The sequence below is a fragment of the Monodon monoceros genome, unplaced genomic scaffold (genome assembly GCF_005190385.1).
Source record: "Monodon monoceros isolate NGI ecotype Baffin Bay Population unplaced genomic scaffold, NGI_Narwhal_1 Super_Scaffold_6, whole genome shotgun sequence".
Lineage (NCBI taxonomy): Eukaryota > Metazoa > Chordata > Mammalia > Artiodactyla > Monodontidae > Monodon > Monodon monoceros.
In genome coordinates, this window is record NW_021703783.1 from 49,292,947 (window position 1) to 49,315,496 (window position 22,550).

A 22,550-nucleotide genomic window follows, 5' to 3' on the forward strand; every position below is an offset into this window, starting at 1 on the left:
ATGGAACTCACTTTTCTTAGGAAAGTAGGTAATTGGTTGATCTTTTCTCTAGTTTTCATATTATTCATTCAGTTAATTAATTCAACAAATATTTATTGAGTACATATAATGTGCTAGCATCTGTTCTAGGTGGTGGGCATACATCAGTGAACAAAGGAGACAAAAATTCCTGCCTTCAGGAGTTTATATTTTAGTGGCAGAAGACAGAGAATAAAATAAATCCATAGATGGCATAATATGTTGGAAGGTGGTGAGTGTCATGGAAGAAAAGAGAACAAGGAGGGGGAAGAAGGGAATACTGGGGGTTAGGGAGCTGCAATTTTAAATAGGGTGGTTAGGAAGAATCCACTGAGAAGATGACATTTTATTTTATTTTTTTTTAATTTATTTATTGGCTGAGTTGGGTCTTTGTTGCTGTGCGCAGGCTTTCTCTAGTTGCAGCAAGGGGGGGCTACTCTTCATTGCGGTGCGTGGGCTTCTCATTGCAGTGGCTTCTCTTGTTGTAGAGCACGGGTTCAGTAGTTGTGGCGCACGGGCTTAGTTGCTCTGCGGCATGTGGGATTTTCCCAGACCAGGACTCGAACCCATGTCCCCTAGCATTGGCAGGCGGATTCTTAACCACTGCGCCACCAGGGAAGCCCTAAAGATAACATTTAAACAGAGACCTCAGCTGGTGAGAGAAGAGTCACGTGGATATCTGGGCCAAGATCATTCCAACAAGGGCAAAGGACTTTGAATCTGCTTTCCTTGTTAGTTTTTATTTTGCCAATGTTCTGTCCTCAGGTGATTTGGTAATGATGGGTAACAGGAGATGATTTTGGAGTTTGATTAATTTAGAAATGTTGACTGTCAATGACCTACTGTTTTCCCTGGCCTCTTTCACCATCCATTTCAGCTAACTTTGAGTTTCTTTACAGGTCCTGATAGTGATACCCGAGATGTGAATTGTGCTGAAGACTAGTAGTTATCACATCTCTTACTAGAGATAGAGAGAAAGAGCTGGGAAGTCAACTAAGAAAAGAGATCCAATTTCAGCGTTTCCCTTTGTTTAAGTCCTGCTTGTTGCAAAGTTTGACATCTGAAGGAAGGATTTCAGGACTGTATTCAATGCTGGAGACAACAGAAATAAAACCCAAACCTCAAAAAAACAAAACAACAATAAAATAACAAATAATTCCATTCCTTCTACTGCACACATTTAAAAGTTAAATGGATACAGTAGTAGTTAACACAGTTACAAAACCATAAAATACTATTTCTAGTATAATTTTAAATTCTGGATACGTAAAGGAAAAGTTATAAAACTTCTGCTTCCCTTATAAGTAACTCCAGTTTCTAAAAGGGTCCTATTGGTCTCACTCTTCGTTTACATGTATTTTGGTGGTGATGCCAAGGGACACCAGGTTTCTACAGGCTCTATTATGAAAGTGCCTTGAAAAGTAAAAAGTGTGTTGAACAAAAAGTACCACCATTGTTCACTAGGTGCTCTGCTGTTCCTTTAAAAAATACGGCAAGTATTTAATAGCATTAGGAGATAGACAAATATATACGCATCTGTACTGAAAGCCAGACACTTTAAGCTTTAAAGAAAGTTCACTTTATTCTTTGTAAATTGGCAGTTATTCAGCCTCTCTGTGCTTCAGCCCCCTCATCTGAAAAGTGAGGAAAAAATAGTACTTACCTTTGTAACTATATGGTGACATATGTGAGCTAGACATATTGTGGTGATCATTTTGCAACATATACAAATATCGAATCATTATGTTGTACTCCTGAGACTAATATAATGTTATAGGTCAATTATGCCTCAATAAAAAAGTTGTGCTTACTGCTTTATAGGGTTAAAGTGAGAATTAAATGAGATAATTCATGCAAAGAACTCAGAACAGTGCCTGGCACACAAAAAGTGCTCAAAAACATTGACAATTATTACTAAATTCACAAAAATATCTACAGTGGAGGGGCACCCAGTTCTTCCATTGAGGTGCAGGGTAAAGATACATCTCTTAGGATGTCAGGTAAACTTTTGATTTTACTGATAGAGTCAGCTGCATCAATTTATTAGTTTTGCCTTCTCATGACACGTATTAAATCCTCATTCTCTGTTAGGTCTTGCGCCAGGGCATTAGTTGATTTTAATCCAGTACTTGATCTTTCACCGAAGGAAAAAAGTTCACAGCGTTATTAAATCTCAAGTATATGCCAGGTCTTCAGAAAAGTTACTGTCAGAAACTAAACTAAGAAAGCCTTTAAAGGCGCCCAGATTAGGTGGGAAGGTGAGAAGGGCTGGGCATTGTGCCCGGAGTAGGTGAAGGAGGGAGCTCCCGGCCTCGGCCTATTGATGGGCGCTTAGAACCGGCACTATTTCGAGCCGGTGGCTGAATAGGATGCTACAGCTGCCCTCTTTTTGAGTTAATCACGTTCATAAACGTGAAGGTGGCAGCAGCCAGAGCGCCCTTCCCCCTCCGGGCTAAAGGCTTCATCCTGATTCGTTCTGGCCACATCCTGCTCCTGGACGCTCTTCGGAGATCGCTCCCGGGCGTAGGCTGGCCTCACCTGCTGCAGGTGTCCCCAGTTATCGAGCGGCGTGGCCGCCGCCCTATCCTCCCCACCCGGGGCCGAAGGGCGGCGCTGCGCGTACAGACCCGGGGGCAGGTCGGGCGCTTGGGGTATCCGGAGGCCGCTGGCGCTGCGCCCGGCCCAGGACACCCCCGGTGGGGCCGAGGCCGCGCCTCCTCCCGGAACTGGCCGGCGCGGCGTGGCGCCGCGGGAGGAACGGCGGGAGGAGCGGCGGGAGCCATGGAGGTCCTGCCCGCCGGCGGGGGCCGGACGGGGCTCCCGCAGCCTGAGGTGAGGCTGGAGGACGCGGGCCCCAGAGCGCCCCTGGTTGTAAACCTGCGAGGGGCGCCCCCGGCGGAGCGAGCGCGGGGCTCCCGGGACTCCTGGGAAGGCGAGGAGGACCCGGAGCCCGGCGAGCCTCGGGGCAGCTGCACGGCGTCCCTGGTGAGCGGGTTGCTCACCGAGCTGTACAGCTGCACGGAGGAGGAGGAGGCGGCCGGCGGGGGCCGCGGGCCCTGGGGCCGCCAGCGGCGCCGAGACAGCCTCGATAGCTCCACGGAGGCCTCGGGCTCCGACGTGTTCGTGGGCGGCCGCGGCGGCGCCGGCGACTCCCGTGTGCTACAGGAGCTGCAGGAGCGGCCGAGCCAGCGGCACCAGATGCAGTACCTGTGGCAGAAAGGTGAGGACCGGGGGAGGGGGTTCCCGGGAGCTTCCCGGAGCCGCGCCCCCGCTGGGACAGTCCGCGCTCTCCGGCTCACCAGCGCGCACCTGTGCTGATGGGCCGTGCGCCCAGATGTTAAGTTTGGGACGTCTCCTTTGACCTGGCACGGCTGGCCACAGTGTCACGGATTCATGACTAAGTTCTTATTGTACCCCCATCCCTTCTCGAGTTGTCGAGTGAAGCATCAGTTATCGGAATGGTACCAACGGGCCTCCCCCCTCCCCCCGTCCCCCACCCTCCTTGTGTTTGTGGAGGCCCAAGGGGAGAGGCAGTCCAGGTTCTAATTTCACCAGAACAGCTGTTAAGACAGGTTTGGAGTTTCCGATTTGTCTATCTGAAGTTATCTAGAGGGCCCTGGGAGAGAATAGAGGCGACTCTTGGGGCTGGTTTAAAAAAAAAACAAAATCCACTTTTTAAAAATTTTATTTTACATCCACCTTCCTTGGCCACACCACTGGGAGAGTGTTTAACTAGTGAGGCAGAATAATTCAGTAATGCAGTTTCTAAGCAGAACGTGTGAAATCCATTTCTCAGAATGTCTGGTTTCAAGAAGCTCACTAGGTGGATTTTTTGGGTGGAGGATTAGTGGAGGGCCCTAGGGCGTTGTCATTATCACAGCATTTAACTACCAGTACCTTCAGTTGGAGACGTCGATCCCAAAAGGGCCTTGGCTTTGGGGGGAGAGGCTAATTTGGTTTCTTTTGTTATCAGACTCTGATGCTCTGTCCTAATTGAGATTTTTTTTCCCTCAACTGTTCATAATAGATTTCCTTTCAGGCACTGACACAGTTATTACAGTTGTCTTTTTGTATAGATATATCAAGACCTCAATTTACAAAATGAAGTCAGGTGTGGAAAAACATGCTAAGCCACCATAACGTTTCTTGAGTTAATGTCCTTGTGGTAAATTACCAGGAAAGGGAGGAACAAGAATACTATGGATGGGTCTCCTGTCTCCTATTTGTAAAGTCAGTCCAGCTGGTGCGGGGATGGGGTGGGGTCGGGGGGTGGAACCTAACTAGAAAAGGAATAAATTTCCCTGCTTTCTGAAATCTGTGTAAACAGCTTTCAGCTTCCTCTTTTGGCTTCCTGGTGAGGATTTTTTTCCCAGCTGATTGTTACAAATGGTTTCCACCTTCCCCCTTCCCCCCCGCCTGGGACTTTAGCTGGAGTTGTGCTGTTTAATTTTATACAATTATTTGGCTGTTCTCAGGGTGTTTATGCCAAGAGTTCTGCAGGGCAATAGTTCTTTCAGAATCCAACAGAATCAATTTTGAAGACTTATGATTTGGCTTTCTGTTTTTTACAAGGTTACTTACTTTTCATTACGGAGAGAATTTTGTGGATTAGTGATTTCCTTTTGGAAGAGGAAATTTGGCAAGCTAAAGTTTAAGGAAGACGTCACAGCACAGCTTTGGAAATACAGATTTCAAATAAGTGACCACTCTACTAATCATTCATAAGACCTGTAAGAGTCAGTTTTGCCCAAGTCTCAGTCTTTCTGCATGGTTAGCTATCTGCTAATCTCTTCTTTCCTTGTAGTCGACCCTATTAGAATGTACATGATGCCATATTATGATAGCCCTACACACGCAAACACACACATATATCCCTTTTCCTTCATCGATAAACATCATTAGAGTACTAAGAATAAGGAATCAGGTAATGGAAACAGCTGTCTACTTAAATCATTTTACAGCTTATTAGGTTATTTGATTTTTTTCAGGGTCAAAAAAATATCCCTCCTAACATAATATGTAGTTAAGACTCTATAATGCAGATAACCTGTGTATTAATTTGCGCTTCCCTCTGATAGGGATTTCGTTGTAGCACCTATTTAGATATTCAGCATGCGTGGGTTGTTTATTTATGTGAGGCACCAAAATGGTTTCTCAGGAAATCTAGGCACTCTTTTCGCTGTTGTCATTAAGGGCCGTGAACTTTGGAGTTAGAAAGCTTGAGTTAATATCCTACCACTGTTCCTTACTAGTTGTGTGACCTTGGGCAAGCTCTTTAACCTCTCTGAGTCTCATTTTCCTCACCTACAAATAGAGATAATACTACTACTTCATAGTCAGGCAGAGAAAAAAAAATTATGTCACTTATATGTGGAATCTAAAAAAATAATACAAATAAATTTATTTACAAAACAGTAACAGACACACACAGAAAACAAACTGATGGTTACCAAAGGGGAAAGGGGGTGGGGAGGGATAAATTAAGAGAATGGGATTAACAGATATGCACTACTATATATAAAATAGATAAACAGCAAGGATTTACTCTATAGCACAGGGAACTATATTCAGTATCTTGTAATAACCTATAATGGAAAAGAATCTAAAAATATATATAACTGAACCACTTTGCTGTATACCTGAAACTAATACAATATTGTATTACAATACAATACAATATTACAGTTACAATACAATATTGTAAATCAGCTATACTTCAGTAAAAGAAAATGCTGCTACTTCATAGGGCTGTAGTGAGAGTTATGTAAGTTAATGGGTGTGAAGTGCTCAATAAATGTTAGATATTGTTTTTATTATTATATACACTGGAATTCCTTAAAGAGGAAATTGTTCAGTTTGTCAGTTGATGATCTCATTTTTCCTCATTTATTGAACACTGTGTTAGGAGCTATGGCTGATGCTGTGGGACATAATAAAGATAAAGGAGACCTTATTTCTGTCTTCCAGATATTTATATACCAGCAGGTGTTGCTGTAAAAGACATTTTCAAGTTCAACTCTGAAGATTTTTCCTACATTGGACAGTACATATCATTCAGAAAATCACAGAGCTCTAGGTATCTGAAGAGTCATCGAAAATGACTCTTTTGTGGAAGGAAAGTGTAATTTGAATATAAGATGATGATATCCCTATCCCTTTTGTTTCTGTTAATAGAGGGAAAAACTTTAAACATTCGAATTTGCTCTATTTGAAGGAATCTGGGATTGAAGAGTCTCTGGTGTCTTCTTGTTGCTCGATTCCACGTTTAATCATCCTCAGAACCCAAATGTTTTCAGTTAACCTAAGTGTGTTCTTACTTCTCATTATATCTCACCACATTTGAACTCAAGGTGAGAGAAATAGCTGGCTGTTGTTTTCTTCTTAACAGTAATTCCTTATTCTTACTTTAGTGCTCTTTATGTTAATGTTTATAAAGACTATTCACATCTGTTTTTCAGAATAATCTTGTAGAATTTGAGACTTGGAGCACTGCCTTGCCTGAGATCACACAGATAAGTGGATTGATCCAAAGGCAATTCTTTTTAACTCAAGGTCAAATGCATTTTCCATAATGAGGTCAATCCAGTATGACGGCTGTTAAAGCAACCCTCACCCACTTCTCTGACACAGACCCCGACAGTTCACTTCCTGTGATCTCTGGAATGTTTTTCTTACTTTTGCACACTTCTTTTGTTCTCTTCTGATCCTCTCTAGTTTCTCCAAATCCCTTTGAAAATGAGTAGATCCAAACCCCACACAGGACCCCTAACGAGGGCCTAGCCTGTGCCACGCCGAGTGGAAGGCTTTGCCTGCCTGACAGGTCACAGTATGGTGACTAATGAAGTACGACATTAGTCATACTAATATGCAGTATGACAAACGAAACTCCCCAATTGTAATGATTATTCATATAGATGTTGTGGTCACTTCTGATTCCCAAGTCTTTTTTCATTTGTAGAAAAACTGCTGTTGAGAATATTAGTTTTATAGATGCGAACTGTCTTTTACTTATCTGTTTGAAGGACATATTTTCTACCATATTTGAAAATGAAATGTTGTAGTCAATGTCAAGCTATGGGAAGACTGTATATTTAAAACAAAACCATTATCACTACATTTATCTATATTAGAAAATGTGGTAATATTACTTTGATCATTTACAGAAGTGAGTGCTTTTAAAAAACATTTGTTATCAGCTGTTAGATTTATCATTGATTTAACAGACTAAAGATTCTTTTTCTGTAAGCTTACCGTCTGAGCACTTTAATGATAGAAAAAATACATGCCAATTTTAAGGCAATGAACCAAATTTGAAACCAGAGCTGGATATCATAAGAGTCTTTGCTTACATGTTACAAGTAGCCTCAAGAATAAAATTATCGTACAGTCTTTGCATGGACAGGGCAAGAAATATTAATAGATGAGTGACTTATTTCATCAGAATCTTTCAGCTGAATGTTTACATGTAATCCTGGGTGAGAATCCAGGATTACTTGGTTTAAATGGATGGTCCAGAGATTTATCTCATGATTGGTATCACATTGGAATTTGTATTCCTCTCAGGGTATTTATTGTTCTATTTTCCTTTTTCTTTACTGATAGACACAAATGAACTGAAGATGATCCTTCGAGAGCTAAAGTACAGGATTGGCATTCAATCGGCGAAATTACTTCGGCAGCTGAAGCAGAAAGATAGGCTTGTGCACAAAGTACAGAGGAACTGCGATGTTGTGACGGCGTGCCTGCAGGCTGTGTCTCAGAAGAGAAGTAAGTGCTGGATTGGGGTAAGCCCTTTTGCCACGTGGGACCGGAATGTTAGTGAAGCCACGTCAGTAGTCATTATGCTTTTGAATATATGTATTGAGAAGTTTTAAATGGAAGTCTATACCTTCAGAACTAAGAACGATGAACAACTCAGACAGCTTCCTATATTTTTCAGTTAAAATGTATATTACATGTCTGATGTTACAATGTAGTTAGTTTTATTATTATAGATTTGAGGTAGCACTTCACTTTGACAATGGTTATTTTTGCCTGATGCTACATAATGACTAAAATCTTTATTTTTAAAACAGCAGCAAAGAGACACAACCTAAAAGGCATGTCTCTACTTTCTTATGCTGTGTTGCTCTAATAAGTGAATTAAACAATTGATTTAAAAGAAGGAGACTCTTGGAACAGGATCTTACAACTTGCTCTGAAATCCGAAAAGGACAACATAGTTTAACAAATTAAACCTGTCTTGTGGGTAATCCATTCATAAGTAAGAGATGCATGGTTTATTAACTGAGTTAAAAACAAAATATTAACTTACTAATCCATGTTAGATACTGGATATAAAAGTTTGTGAATTGATTTTTTAATTCTCCATGCAAGAGTTTTATGTTTTATTCTGCTAATGTTTCCCTATTTTTGTTTTTTATTTTTTATTAACATGCAGCGTTGCAGAACAGTATGTTCAGGTATGGTAAACAGAGGCACGATAATGTGTTTTGACAGAATGCCCGTGGCAGCTTTTTAGGTGCATGTGAAAGTTGCCTTTTCTTTTTCCTTTACCCTGTCACATTTTGTATGTAAAGTGACACTTACTAGAGTTTTTTTTTTTTTTTTTTTTTTTTAATGAAGATGTGTCTGTTTTCATAAAACAATTTTTAGGGCTTGATTAGCTTCAGATAATAAAATTAATGACTTACATTCCATTCTTATGTTATTAAAAGAAAATACTGTTTTCTTCCTCTCCTTTTATTATATCACTGTTATCCCCAAATTATTATTATGCTGTTTACTGAGGAAAGTTTCAACCTAATGTGTATTAAACGGAATACTTCTTTATTGTTATAATGATGTAATAGTCCATGCAAGAAGCAGGAATATAATTGAGTAGACTGGTTTTGAATAGGGTTTTCCGCAGAGCCAGACACTTGTCTGAAATAGGTAGAGGAGGAGGGTAGAGATATATAGATATACGTGTACATATATAGATATACATGTATACCATATAGTACATGTATATCTATATATGTGTATATATACAAAAAGTTGTCATGTGTTATAAGTATTTGATATTTTCCCACAGATTCTGGTTGATTCACTAGTGTCCAGTAAAAATGGTATTATTTTCCCTTTTTATTTTGAAATGTTTTGATTTTTCTCTTCTCAACTGTGTTTTCATCTTCCCATTATTATTGTTTGTACCAGAAGTTAAAAGCACAAAGTGGTGAATGCATGGATTTGGATGTGTGGGAAAGTATAAGGGGGGGCGTTCTAGCCAGTGTCAGGAGACAGAGAGGAATGTCAGGCTAGCACAGGATCACAGGCTGGTAAGTACCAGAGACTGATAATCATTTAGAGTTTCACTTTGCTTGACTGATGAAAGGACTGGCTTTTATGTCTTTTTAGAAAAATGTGTCCACACGCCCCCAATTTAATTTGTGGATTTGTGGGTGCAGCATTCCTATGTATTTTAGATTTTTGTCTCTTTAAGTCCAGAGTTTTGCATGTCAGAGAATATGGGGTTAATGGCTCCTTTCCTTGGATTTCAGTTCTCACCTGGGTAATAAGACTATTAAATGGAACAGAATTTTTTGTTGAATTAAGAAATAACAGTGTATTAGAATTATCATTCTCATCATGTGATAAAGTATTATGATGTAGACATTGTTAGAAATTTGACTAAATGGTTATTTATCCATTTGAGAACTCCAGAGGTTAGATTTTTTTAAAAATTAATTAACTAATTTTTGGCTGCATTGGGTCTTCGTTGTTGCGCGCGGGCTTTCTGTAGTTGTGGCGAGCTGGGGCTACTCTTCGATGCGGTGCACGGGCTTCTCATTTTCGTGGCTTCTCGTTGCAGAGCACGGGCTCTAGGCGCGTGGGCTTCAGCAGTTGTGGCACATGGGCTCAGTAGTTGTGGCTCGCGGGCTCTAGCACGCAGGCTCAGTAGTTGTGGCACGGGCTTAGTTGCTCCACGGCATGTGAGACCTTCCCGGACCAGGTCTCGAACCCGTGTCCCCTGCATTGGCAGGCGGATTCTTAACCACTGTGCCACCAGGGAAGTCCCAGAGGTTAGGTGTTTAGTGACTAAATGCCTGATTCCAGTACTTACCCATTTGTCCTCTTTCCTCAAAGTCAACTAATAACAAATATGTTTAATTAGATTAGTCACTGAACTTTCAGTTTAGTAGTGACTGTCAGTGATGCATTGCAATACAGCATACGTGTTGAATTGTTTGCATTTAATGTGCAAAAGTCAGATAACCCCTGTTTTCCCCTCCATATGGATTCAGTGCTTACGATTCTTTCTATAAGTGACTTTTCCCCTTTTACAACATGCTGTGGAATTAAACAATTTTTTTTACATATACATGAAATATTTTTATTGTTAGTTTTACAAAAACAGGGTCATATTATAGAATTAAACAATTTTAATCTTTTATTAAAATGGATTATTTCCTGTTGATACACCGAAGGGGATATATTGATTTTGAAATAAGAATCACAAGTGGATGATGAATCAGAAAGTGTGGATTATGAACCAAAATGACTAGATCATTTCTATTTCTAACACAGGTGATGTAACTGCTTAGACTTTTTGATTTTCTACACCAAGCCTTATGGTAGAATCCCTTTATTTTCAAACGGGTGAGAATAAGAGCAGGATCAATATTTGCCTTATAGCACAGCAGATTTTTCCCCTAAATTTTACCGTTTATCTAAGGGTAACCGTAGTATAACCACTTCAATATTAATCTTAAAATTAATAATAAGAATAGTATCAGCAGCTACTCTTCACTGAGTATGTGCTTTATGCGAAAGTGTTGGTTTTATCTCTCATAGCAATTCCAAAAGTATATTGTCTTTAGGCACATTTTATTGGGAAATTGAGATTCAGAAAGTTTAGGTAATTTGCCTAGTGGTTGAGAAGGAATTTGAAGATAGGTATCTCAAAACTTCACTCTTTGGACCGTAAACATAAGAGGGGTCTGCTTTTTCTTAGCAATTAGATTGATACTTCTCTAATACTGGATTACTGTTGGAGCAATAAGAAATTTGTAACATACGAAGGATATAATACAGAGTTTAAGGTTTATTAGAATATACTGCTTTAGCGCAGTTTGCACGTGAAGTAAATATCTTTTCTTGGCCAGCTGGATTATGGAACAAATGTAGTGTGGTGTGCAGGAAAATCTACCCAAAGGCATTAAGATGATGGGAAGAATAAGGTGAATATTTGGCCGGGAGTTTGATTCTGATGATAAGATTTTTAAGTAGTTTGCTTATCCCGTGGTTTAACTATTTTTCCTGAAAACAGAAGGGAGGCCATCTTAATGATCAGCATTGCCTAGTTCTACAGTTTTCTGCATTGGTATATTAAATGTTTGTTCTGCTGGTTGAGTTTGTGAAAGGTGTTATAGGTCAAGTGATTGATCTAGATGATTCCAGTCTAGTGGTGATTGGAAAACTGTGAAAAGAGAAAAGCATGAAAAAAACGTGAATGTAAATGGAAGTATTATCTTTATTTTAGCCTGGTCTCTAAGTACAGGAATTTTAGGCAGCTTATAGACTTTTATTAATGTGTCCACCCTGGCATCCTGATAATGTAATTAAATCTTGCTATCATAAATGCCTGGTAGAGACTGATACTTTTGTCAAATAGTGAGTGGCCTTTGTTCTTCTTTTTCTATGCGTCTCTTCTCTACAGTAGTACCTTGTCCTCTGCGGCAGAAGAAGGAATTTGTGTGACGCTGAGTTTGGTATCACTGACATTCAACATTTTCCACTAAGAAACAATTCTCATTGTTTTTTAAAAAATTATAAAAAGCAATGCACCTAACCAGCCATCTACTCCTAGGTATTTACCCAAGAGAATTGGAGATGTATATCCCCACAAAAATTGGTACATGAATGTTCATAGCAGTTTTTTTTTTAATAATAGCCAAAAAATGGTAACCTGAATGTCTGTCAATGGATGAATGGATAGACAAATGTGATACATCCATATGATGGAATATTATTCAGCCAGAAACAGGAATGAAGTTACTAATTCATGTTACAACATGGATGACCCTTGAAAACATGATGCTAAGTGAAAGAAGCAGGCACAAAAGTCCACATACTTTATGATTCTATTTGAAATGTTCAGAATAGACAAATCCATAGAAATAGAAAGTAAATTAGTCATTGCCAGGGCTTGCGGGTAGGGAGAATAGGAAATGACTGCTAATGGCATGGGTTTCTTGCTGGGGTGATGAAAATGTTGTGCTGTCAGATAGTGGTGATGGTTGCACAATTCTGTGAATATACTAAAAATCACTAAATTGTACAGTTTAAAAGGGTGAATTTTATGGTATGTGAATTATATCTCAACAAAAAGTGTTAAAATATAATAATAAGGAAACTTTGGAAAATACAGAAGTGTAAAAAGAAGAGGAAAAACCATTTTCTAAAGACAGTCTCTTAATGTTTTTGAATTTTTATTCAAGTGGTTTTTTAATATGAAGTTTTTCCAGGTCGGTATACTGTATAATATTTCTGTATCCTGCCTTTTTCATGTAACATATTATAAGCTGGTGCCACTGGCATAAATTATCATAAACATAATTTTGAATGATTAATGCACTACTTTTCAGTCTACCATTTTATTTTGTCACCACATTGTAATAGTGACGAATCTCCTTTCAGTTGTGAGTACAGAAACACAACTCAAACTGATTTAAGCAATAAAGGAAATTGATGGGCTTACATAATTCAAAGTCCAAGGATGTGCCTTCAGGTGTAGCTAAATCAGGTAAATAGAGGTGCTCAGAGAGTATCTTTAAGAATATGACTTCATCTCTTAGCTGTGCTTTCCTCTGTATTGGACAACACCAAAATGGCCAACAGCAGCTCCAAATCAGCAAACTTACCAAAAAGAACATCTTTTTCCGTAGCTCCAGAAAGTCCCATAATTTACTTTCCTTGACCTAGTTGGGTCACGTGCTTACTAAGACTCAACCCTTTTTTTAATGTATGTAAGAAGGGGTTAAGGTGATAAGTGCCATAGGGGAAAAAAAAAACCAACAGGAAAAGGCAGATTTGGAGCGGCCAACAATTGGTGTTTGTGTTGTCAGTCCTTTAAATTTTAACTCTTCTGGTGAGTGTTTTAGTGGCTGCGTGATTTTCATTTTCATTTTGCTGATTACTAACGTGGTTCAGCACCTCTTCATGTGTTTACTGGCTAATTGTCTCCTAAGAAAAGGATTGTCTCCTTTTTCTTATAGATTTGTAGGAATTCTTTATGTATTCTGAATATGAGTCTTTGTCCGATACATGTGATGCAAATACCTTCTCCCACTTTTTTGGCTTGCATTTTCACTCTCTTAAGAGTGTCATCTAGAGGGCATCTATGAACATTCCATTGGGAGTCATCCTTTCCTATCAGGCATCTCACCTGCTGCTTTGTGTATTTGGTCAAATTTCTGGCATGTTTCGTTTCCTGTTGTTTAGTAAAGGTGCTTGTTCCTGGGATGTACTAAACCAGGTGATTTTTCTTTGTTTTGATTTTTTCCTTTTGATTTAATATACTGAGAAAGAAATGGGGCTGTCAAGATCAATTTTAGGAGTGGTGTGTGTATTAAATGGTTATTCACTCTGGAACACAAGGACAGGATTGTAATAAAAGGAGATGGAACAGTTTAAAAAAAAAAAGAGTGTCATTTGATGAACAAGAATTCTTAGTTTTTATGTAGTCCAATTTACTAGTCTTTTAGCTTCTTGCAGGACCAGCTTCACGGGCATGTGATCTGTGCAGTCACGTGGGGCCCATGCTCATTAGGGCCCTACAATTGGTTTAATGCTCTGCTGTTGCTTTTCTTAGTGATTTTTGAACAAGGGGTCCCACAGGTTAGGTAACTAGTCCTGCCTTTATAGCTGGTGCTTTCTGTTCTCCCATTATATTTTCAGGAAGCTTTATTGTTTTGTTTTCAGATCAAAAGCCACCTAAAATTGATTCATTTTGTTTACATGAAATGAGAAAGGAGTCAAATTTCATTTTTGTCCAGAAAAAAAAATTCATTTTTGTCCATGTGGACATCTAATTGACTCAGCACGGTTTATCAGAGACCATCCTTTTACCACTGCTCTGTGGTGCGATTTTTATATAAATTTCTATATGTGTGTGAGTCTATTTGGGGTCTCTTATCCTATTTTATTGTTTTATTTGTCTATCCTTGAGCCAATGCAACACTGTCTTAATTACTGCACTTTTTTTTTTTTTTTTTGCGGTACGCGGGCCTCTCACTGTTGTGGCCTCTCCCGTGGCGGAGCACAGGCTCCGGACGCGCAGGCTCAGCGGCCATGGCTCACGGGCCTAGCCGCTCCGCGGCATGTGGGATCTTCCCGGACCGGGGCACGAACCGGTGTCCCCTGCATCAGCAGGCTGACTCTCAACCACTGCGCCACCAGGGAAGCCCTAATTACTGCACTTTATAATAACTCTTACTCTCTGATAGTGTAGGTTCTTACATCTTGTTCTTCTTCAGGACTGTTTTGCTTATTATTGGCTTTTAGGGGAGAATTGACATCTTTACAATGTTGGGTCCTCCAATCCATAACTATGGTATTTAAAATTATTATTCAAATTTATTTGAATAATATTTTACAGTTGTCTATGAAGAGGTCTTACATATCTTTTACTATATTTATTCTTAGGTAATTGAGTTTTCTTGATGCTATTTTAAATTGGTATCTTTTAAGAAATTCATTTTCTATTTGTTTCTAGTACATAGAAGTATGATTGTTATCTGCATATTGGTACTATATCCAGTAATCTTACTTTTTCTTTTGTTGATTCTAATACTTTATCTGTAAAATCATTTTTCTAAGTATATAATCTTTATCATCTGTGAATACTGTCAGTTTTATGGATTTCTTTACCATCCTTTCATTTATTTTTCTCGTCTTATGCACTGGCTAGGATCTCCGGTTTAATCTTGAATAGAAGTAGTGAAAATAAGATGAGAATTTTTGTCTCATGTAAAACCTCAGAAGGAAAGTTTTCTTTTTATCATTTCACCATTAAGTACAATGTTTGCTGAAAGTTTTCTGTAGAAATCCTTTATCAAATTAAGAAAATTCTCTTGTCCAATTTGCTAAGATGCTGAATTTTATCACATACTTTATTGCTGTATTGAGATAATATGTTGAATATATTTTTGTTGAATGTTAAAACAACTTTGTTTTCTTGAAAAAATCCTACCTAGGTCATGATATATATATATATATATATATATATATATATACACACACACACACACATATATACACACGAATATATACACATATATACACACACACAATATGTATATGTACATACATACATATATACATTGCTAGATTTGATTTGCTAATATTTTGTTTATGATTTTTTATGGCTATGTTCATGAGTGAGATTAGCTTATAATTTTCCTTTCTTGTAATGCTCTTGTCAAGTTTTGGGAGTCTCATAAAAGAAGTTACAGAGTACCCTCTTTTTCCATTCTTTGGAAGAGATTGTATAAGACTGGAATTATATCTTTCATAAACGTTTGGTAGAATTCACTGGTAAAATATTTGGGCCTGAAGTTTCCTTCATAGGAAGGTTTTAAATTATGACAACTTAAAAAATTATAGGATTATTTGTATTTTCTATTTCTTTTTATATCATCTTTGGTAAATTACATACAATTTGCCCATTTCACGTAAATTTTCACATTTATAGGCATAAAAATTTTAATATTTTTTTGGTTCCTTTAGTGTTCCACAATATTAAAACAATATCACTGATTTAAATAGAAATTCACTTACTATTTAAGATATCTATTATAGAATGCATCACCATAAAGAAGAGTATTCTAATACATGTATATATATTAAAACAATAAGTGAAATCTACGTATGATATCTACCTATGAAGATTGAGTAATAAATATTACTGGCACATTAGAAGCCCTTGTGTGTTCCTCCCTGGCTGAAATCTCCTTTCTCCCCTGCGTTTGTGTTAATTATTCCCTTGCTTCTCTTTATAGTTTTTCTGCCTCTTGTACATATCCCTAAACAACATATAGTTTTGAAAAGCTGAGTAGCAAGCCCATGCCTAGTTGTGTAGGGAAAGGGTAATGTTGCTGCCTCTGTTAGAGAAAAGCTCTCAAAAGGTAAACCAAACCGTTTCTGGGTCACAGTCTGATGTTGGGTTCCTCAGAGAATTCACAGGAGCCCCTTCTGGGGGAGTCAGAGGGCAGGTCCTGTGGCATCTGCCAGGGCTGTGTTTTGGACCAGTTGATGAATGATCAGCTAAGCTGGAGGAGTGGACTGCTGCTTAGTTTTGATTTGAAGCTCGCCAACATGACCTTGCTCTTTCTCTCAGAAGTAGGTCCAAGCAGAACACTTTTGTGGGCATGGAGGGGAGTGGAGAACAGGCACTTTATCAGCACACTGTGAGATAAACAAGCACAGATGAGAATCTGGACCAGCTCACCTGGGCATTCTCTCTTCGAGTTAGAAAGAGAGTCCAATAGCAGGAAGCATCTTGTGTTGACTGCAGTCAACACAACTGTTGCCGGTTGTGCCCTGTCTGATGCAAACCCATGATCTTGGGATCTCTCTTCACTTTCAGCCTGGAGGCTCTCTCTTTCTCCTGTGTTGGATCTGTTACTTCCTGTGTCCTGTGTTTTCTTCTTTCTTTCTTTTTTTCTAAATATCATTGCCCGTATCTCCTTGAGGAAGGACGCCTGTGAGGTAAATTTTTTGGAAATTGTGCAGGAATGAAAATATCTTTATTATATCCTTGCTTTAATTGGCATTTCTATACCTGTTTTATTGCCTTTATTGTTTTATTGCTTTCATTGTTGGTCTAGAGAAGTCTAGAGTCTTTCTGATTCCTTATCCTTTGTACTGGACTGTTTGTTTTTCCTCTTTGAAAGCTTGTGGGATCTTTCTTTGTTCTTGGTCTTCTGGAATTCACGATCATGTTGCTTGGTGTGGGTCTGTTTTAACCCACTGTGCCTGGGTCTCGACGGGCTCTTTTGATCAGACAACTATGTCTTTCAGTTCTGAAAAATTTATGTGAATTAATTCTTTGATGCTTTTCCTCTCTCCTTTTATTTTTTCCTTTTTCCTCTTTCTGGAATTCTATTGTTTGGCTGTCAGAACGTCTGGACTAGTTCTGTAATATTCTTGTCTTATTTTCTATATCTGTTTGTTTTCTTTTTTTTGCTTTACTTACTCAGAGATTATCGCAACTTTATTTCCCACTCCTGTTACTGAGACCTCTTTTTTAAGTTGTTAGTTGAATATTTCATGCATATATATGGTATTCTGTTCTTATTTCATAGATGCAATCTATTTCCTTATTGCTCTAAGGATATTAATGATAGAGACTAAAACAGACAAACAGAAAATAACAATTTAGAGGAAATAGATTATCCAGGGAGGAAAGAAACGTTCAAAATGCTGTTATAATTCAAGTCTTTCCCCGGATATCCGGTGATCCTTGACTGTCTGCTCATAAGTGTGAGAATCTAAAAGAATGAGTTGAACTCTGAGCTCGCCCAGTAGAGCTTGTGGACTTTGAGCTTTACTGGAGTGTCATCTGGATGGGCTCTTTCTTATAGGGCCCCCAGGTCAGTGTCTCCAGGTTTTTCTTGTGGAGCTGGTCAGAGTCCTCAGGGAAGAGTCCTCTGACTTCCTGCCCGGATGGTGAAGGTCTGTGGAGCTAAGAGCTGGGTCTCTGCATTCAGTATTCAGTGTGCATATGGTCACTGGATTCCCTCTGTTTTAGGTTGTCCTAAAACAGCTGGTTGCTGGACAGCTGGTTGTCCAGCAACTCTCTGTTTTACCCCTTTTCAGAAATGAAACCTTCAGTCTTTGGCAGGGATGGAAGAGGAGTAATTGTCCAGCCTCATGAAGTAGAGGAGAGGATATAGGGATCCAACTGCTTCTCAACAGCTTTCTCCCAGTTCTTCTTATGAAGCCTGGCTGCCTGTCTCTGAGTCTTTTGTGGAATATGTGGTGTAATAGAGGTTGGATTTCCACTTTCCCGTGTGATTTTGGGATTTGGCTTTCTAGGACCTGCTAAGTCAATTTCTACTTGTCCATATGTTTTTTCATCTTCAAAATTCTATTGCTGTTGTCTCTGATGCTTTTTTTTTTTTTTTACTTCTTGGTCCTTGTGGGTTATGATAAACAAAAATCTCTTAACTGTATTTTTAGTGTGATTTTGGTGGGGACCAAAATTAGATGGGATTATTTTTGAATCTTCCTTCTTAACCCAGATGTATGTATTCCTTTTGCATAAGCTCATTTGTTTTGCTGGATGGAAAGAAATTAGTATTTTTTCAGCTTTATTGAGATATAATTGACATATAAACAAGTCAGCATTTAGATTAAGGTGGACGTGCCTTAACTTTGGAACTTGGTTGCAGAGTTGTGACTTTTGGTATAAATTAAATTTGTTAATATTGATAACAAATTTAGGTTTGTTTTGATATATAATTAGCAGTGTTGTCTGCCCTAAAGTAAGACTCTGACTAGGTGAAAGAAATTGGATTATTATTGCTTACAACATATTTTAGCAACAGTTTCCTCTCATTTCCTTTAAACTCTTAGTGTCTTGCAGCTGAGTTGTTTTTTTTATTTTGTCATAATTTACTTATTCTTATCCTTACTGCAAATTTGTGAAATATTTGAAAGTACTGTATAGCTTTTGAACCTCTAACTTCTGAGAGATTCTTTTTTTTTTTTTAAATAAATTTATTTATTTATTTTTGGCTGCGTTGGGTCTTCGTTGCTGCTCACCGGCTTTCTCTAGTTGCGGTGAGTGGGGCTACTTTTTGTTGCAATGCGTGGGCTTCTCATTGTGGTGGCTTCTCTTGTTGCGGAGCATGGGTTCTAGGTGCACAGGCTTTAGTACTTGTGGCATGTGGGCTCAGTAGCTGTGGCTTGCGGGCTCTAGAGCGCAGGCTCAGTAGTTGTGGCACTTGGGGCTTAGTTGCTCCGCGGCATGTGGGATCTTCCTGGACCAGGGCTGGAACCCGTGTCCCCTGCATTGGCAGGCGGATTCTTAAACACTGCACCACCAGGGAAGCCCCTGAGAGATTCTTGTGGCTTTGGAAAAAAAACAGTAGCTGTTTCTTGTGCACATTACAGAGAGAACTGGTTTTTAGAGAAAAACATCTGAATCTCAAAGTCATAGTAATTTCGAGCTAGAAGAGAACTTAAATCTGATTTCTGTTTACTCCCAACCTTAGGGCTGGGCAAAGTGAGGTGGAAGAGTTAAGAGTGTTGCCGAATATAATCTGCAAAACAAAAAACAAAAAACGAAAAACCGAATCACTATGATGTACACCTAAATCTAATGCAGTATTGTAAATCAACTATACTTCAGTTAAAAACAAAACATTGCGGGAACTCACTCTACTGGTTGGTGACACAGTCAGGGCTCCCCTGGTTGGTGGTGCCCTTGCTATCAGTTGTGACAAAAGAAAACTGTATATACAGCCAGCAGGGGGAGTTCTCTTTCTCTTTTAAGCTTTCCTAAGAACTGTGTTAAATTTACATTCTCTGTATTGTCACAGCTTGAATCCTGGTTCTGCCACTTCCTCAAGGTGCAGTCTCATGTAAGTTCTTTGACATCCCTGTGCTTCATTTTTCTCATCAGTTAAAAAAGGGACATGGGGGCTTCCCTGGTGGCGCAGTGGTTGAGAGTCCGCCTGCTGATGCAGGGGACACGGGTTCGTGCCCTGGTCCGGGAAGATCCCATATGCTGCGGAGCAGCTGGGCCCGTGAGCCTTGGCCGCTGAGCCTGTGCGTCCGGAGCCTGTGCTCCGCAACAGGAGAGGCCACAGCGGTGAGAGGCCCGCGTACCGCAAAAAAAAAAAAAAAGGGACATGATGATAATACCCATTTCATAGGGTGGTTATGAGAACTGAGTGAAATTATATAAAATGCTTATAGAACAGTGTCTGGCCATATTACTTACTATTATTGCCATTATTTCTACTGCGGGGAGGTTTAGAGGCTGCCCTTTCTACCAGCATTTGGATACTTGCCTTTTGAAGGCAGTTGAGAAGGTTGGAGTTTGGGTTCCTCACATTTAAAAAAATTGATGGGATGGGATTGTTTGAGGAGGAGATATTAGATGATCATAATTAGGGATTTTAGACTTCTTTAGCTCTTTGGGAAAGGATGGCTTACTCTTGTCCAATAACATGCAAGGAGATTGCTCCTCTTTTATGTGATTCAGTTGAAAAGATGATAAGTAAACACATTATATCTGAAAGTAGGCAACTGCCTGTGTGTACAAGGACAGTAGGGTCCAAGGTGAGACTCATCCAAATCCTCCTTGAAGCACTTCAAAAAAGAACTAGAACAAGAAGAATGACAGGAATGTGCTACGTAGCTAAGGGTAGGTGGGCTGGGGAAATATTCCAGGCAGAGATAATGGCGCAGAGGCTGCGAGGACATCTGGTACTTAGGATACTTTTAGTAATCTAGTATTTCTGGATATAAAATTAGAGCTAGAGGGAACCTCAGAATGCATCTGGTGTAACTGCCTCTTGAACATAGAACACTAGTGTCTGTGAACTGCCTTCTCAACTAGATTGAAAGCTGTTTGAGGATATGGCTATTTGAAAATAACTACTTGATAAGTGAACATTTAGTACATAATACTAACCAATAATGAGAGTGCAGCCTTATCTCTACGTGAGGATGAAGTGAGTAGGGAAAATGAGATGATATCACTCTCGTTAGAAAGAAAGTTTGAAAATGTATATACCAGGCAGCAGGAAAATAGCAAAGACAGATAATTCAGCTGTGTTGTCTTTATAGAATATGTCCTTAACAGCATTGTAAAATTTTATCTACTCAGTTCTAAATATGGATCTGACCTATCTCCCTCCCCAGACTGCAGGACCTTTTTTTTCCTACCTGCTTCTTGGCATTTCTGTCATGATTTTACTTTCAAGGTCATTGAACAATAATGTAATCTTTTTTTCTGGGGAGGGCATGAACAAGTAGATGTTTATAATGGACTCTGTATAGAAATATATTTTAATATCTTATGTTGGAAGAGAATTGTTTCTAATGAATGCTCATCGTTGCCCATGCCTAGTCTTTTAGATGGAGCTCCTTTTCGGTCTCATCCAGTATTGCCTTCTCAACACCATTTGCAAAAAGGAATGTTCCAGGACGTGGTTACTAAGGCAACATCAAAGTTTGCTCTTTGGCCTGCAATCTCTTCCATAAGGTTTCTGCTGTGTATGAAAGTTGCTGTAGCTGGGTGTCTTGGTTTTTTTGTGTGTCTAGTTCCTCCAGCTAAAGGTGGAGATCTTCTCCTCACATCTTACTGCCACTACCCAGGATTGCCAGCAGAGGGCAGGCTTGCTCCTTTCCCTGATCTGGGACCTGCACTGCCTTCTTCCGGCCCAGTCTGTCGCCTCTGATATCCAGCAGTTTTCTGATTTGTCAGATCACACAGTTTCTAGAATCAGTTATAATATAATTAAAAACTAGTGGAAAAGGGACACAAACGTCATTCTTGTTTTCTCCATACATCTTGATTCTTTGGGGCAGATGTCTTTTAGCCCACGTTGGTGGCCCTCTCTGAGCTTTTTCTGCCCATATTCTCCCAGGATGATGCACGGAAGGTATAAGGGACTCAACCCTCAACGCTTGTAATGTGAGGAGGTTGTGGTCTTCATGTTGTTGTGGCCTCTCCCGTTGTGGAGCACAGACTCCGGACACGCAGGCTCAGCGGTCATGGCTCACGGGCCCAGCCGCTCCGCGGCATGTGGGATCTTCCCGGACCGGAGCACGAACCCATGTCCCCTGTATCGGCAGGCGGACGCTCAACCACTGCGCCACCAGGGAAGCCCTGGAGGAGGATTCTTAATAGGTCGTTAAGGAGGCTTCTCAAGTTTAATTCCCACATCGGGGTCCACAATGTTGCAGCGTTCCTACAAAAAGACACAGATTTACATGGAGCTAAAGTCTATACACATCCATATTAATAGATTTTTTGTTGTTATTCATGGAAAGATGTGATAATAATAATTCTCCTTTTTAGAGGAGGAACTAAATTTGCAAACAGTATTGGACTGTGAGTTCAGGAGTCCTGGATTCTGTTTTTGATGTTTCTGGATTTTCTGCAAATCATCTTGCTAGCCTTTGTTCACCAGTTTGTAAAAACAGTATTCTTCTTGGGGACTTACTGGTGACTTTTCTTCAGGGTGTCTCATTGAAGAAAATGCATTTTCTCTTTCAAGTTTTAGCCGTTGTATTTGAGAGTGGGGAGGATTCACCCCACATCAGAAAAACATGACAAATTTCCCAGGGAAATGACCATCTCTCTCTGCCCTCCCAGCCTGACCATTAAAAAAAAATTTAGTTGCAATCAATTCATCCCTTTATATGAGTGAAAGTGAAAGTTGAACAATGAGTAGAAGGCGTCCTCATTATAGTCGTTGCTAATAATTAACCCACCTGTGGGAAGACCAGTGGCATGTGAAATTCGCTCC

At 39.6% G+C, this 22,550-nt stretch overlaps 1 protein-coding gene across 2 annotated transcripts in view; it reads left to right on the forward strand.

Moving 5' to 3' along the window:
• The first annotated feature begins 2,798 nt into the window (after positions 1 to 2,798).
• TBC1D30 (TBC1 domain family member 30) overlaps positions 2,799 to 22,550 on the forward strand; it is a 79,716-nt gene continuing 59,964 nt past the window's right edge. The window contains exons 1-2 of one of the 2 annotated variants that reach the window (XM_029206650.1): positions 2,799 to 3,238; positions 7,621 to 7,785. In XM_029206650.1, the coding sequence (XP_029062483.1) occupies positions 2,800 to 3,238; positions 7,621 to 7,785 (604 nt within the window). In that variant the 5' untranslated portion in view covers position 2,799. The remainder of the gene's footprint in view (positions 3,239 to 7,620; positions 7,786 to 22,550) is intronic. The other variant, XM_029206649.1, reaches the window with a different exon arrangement.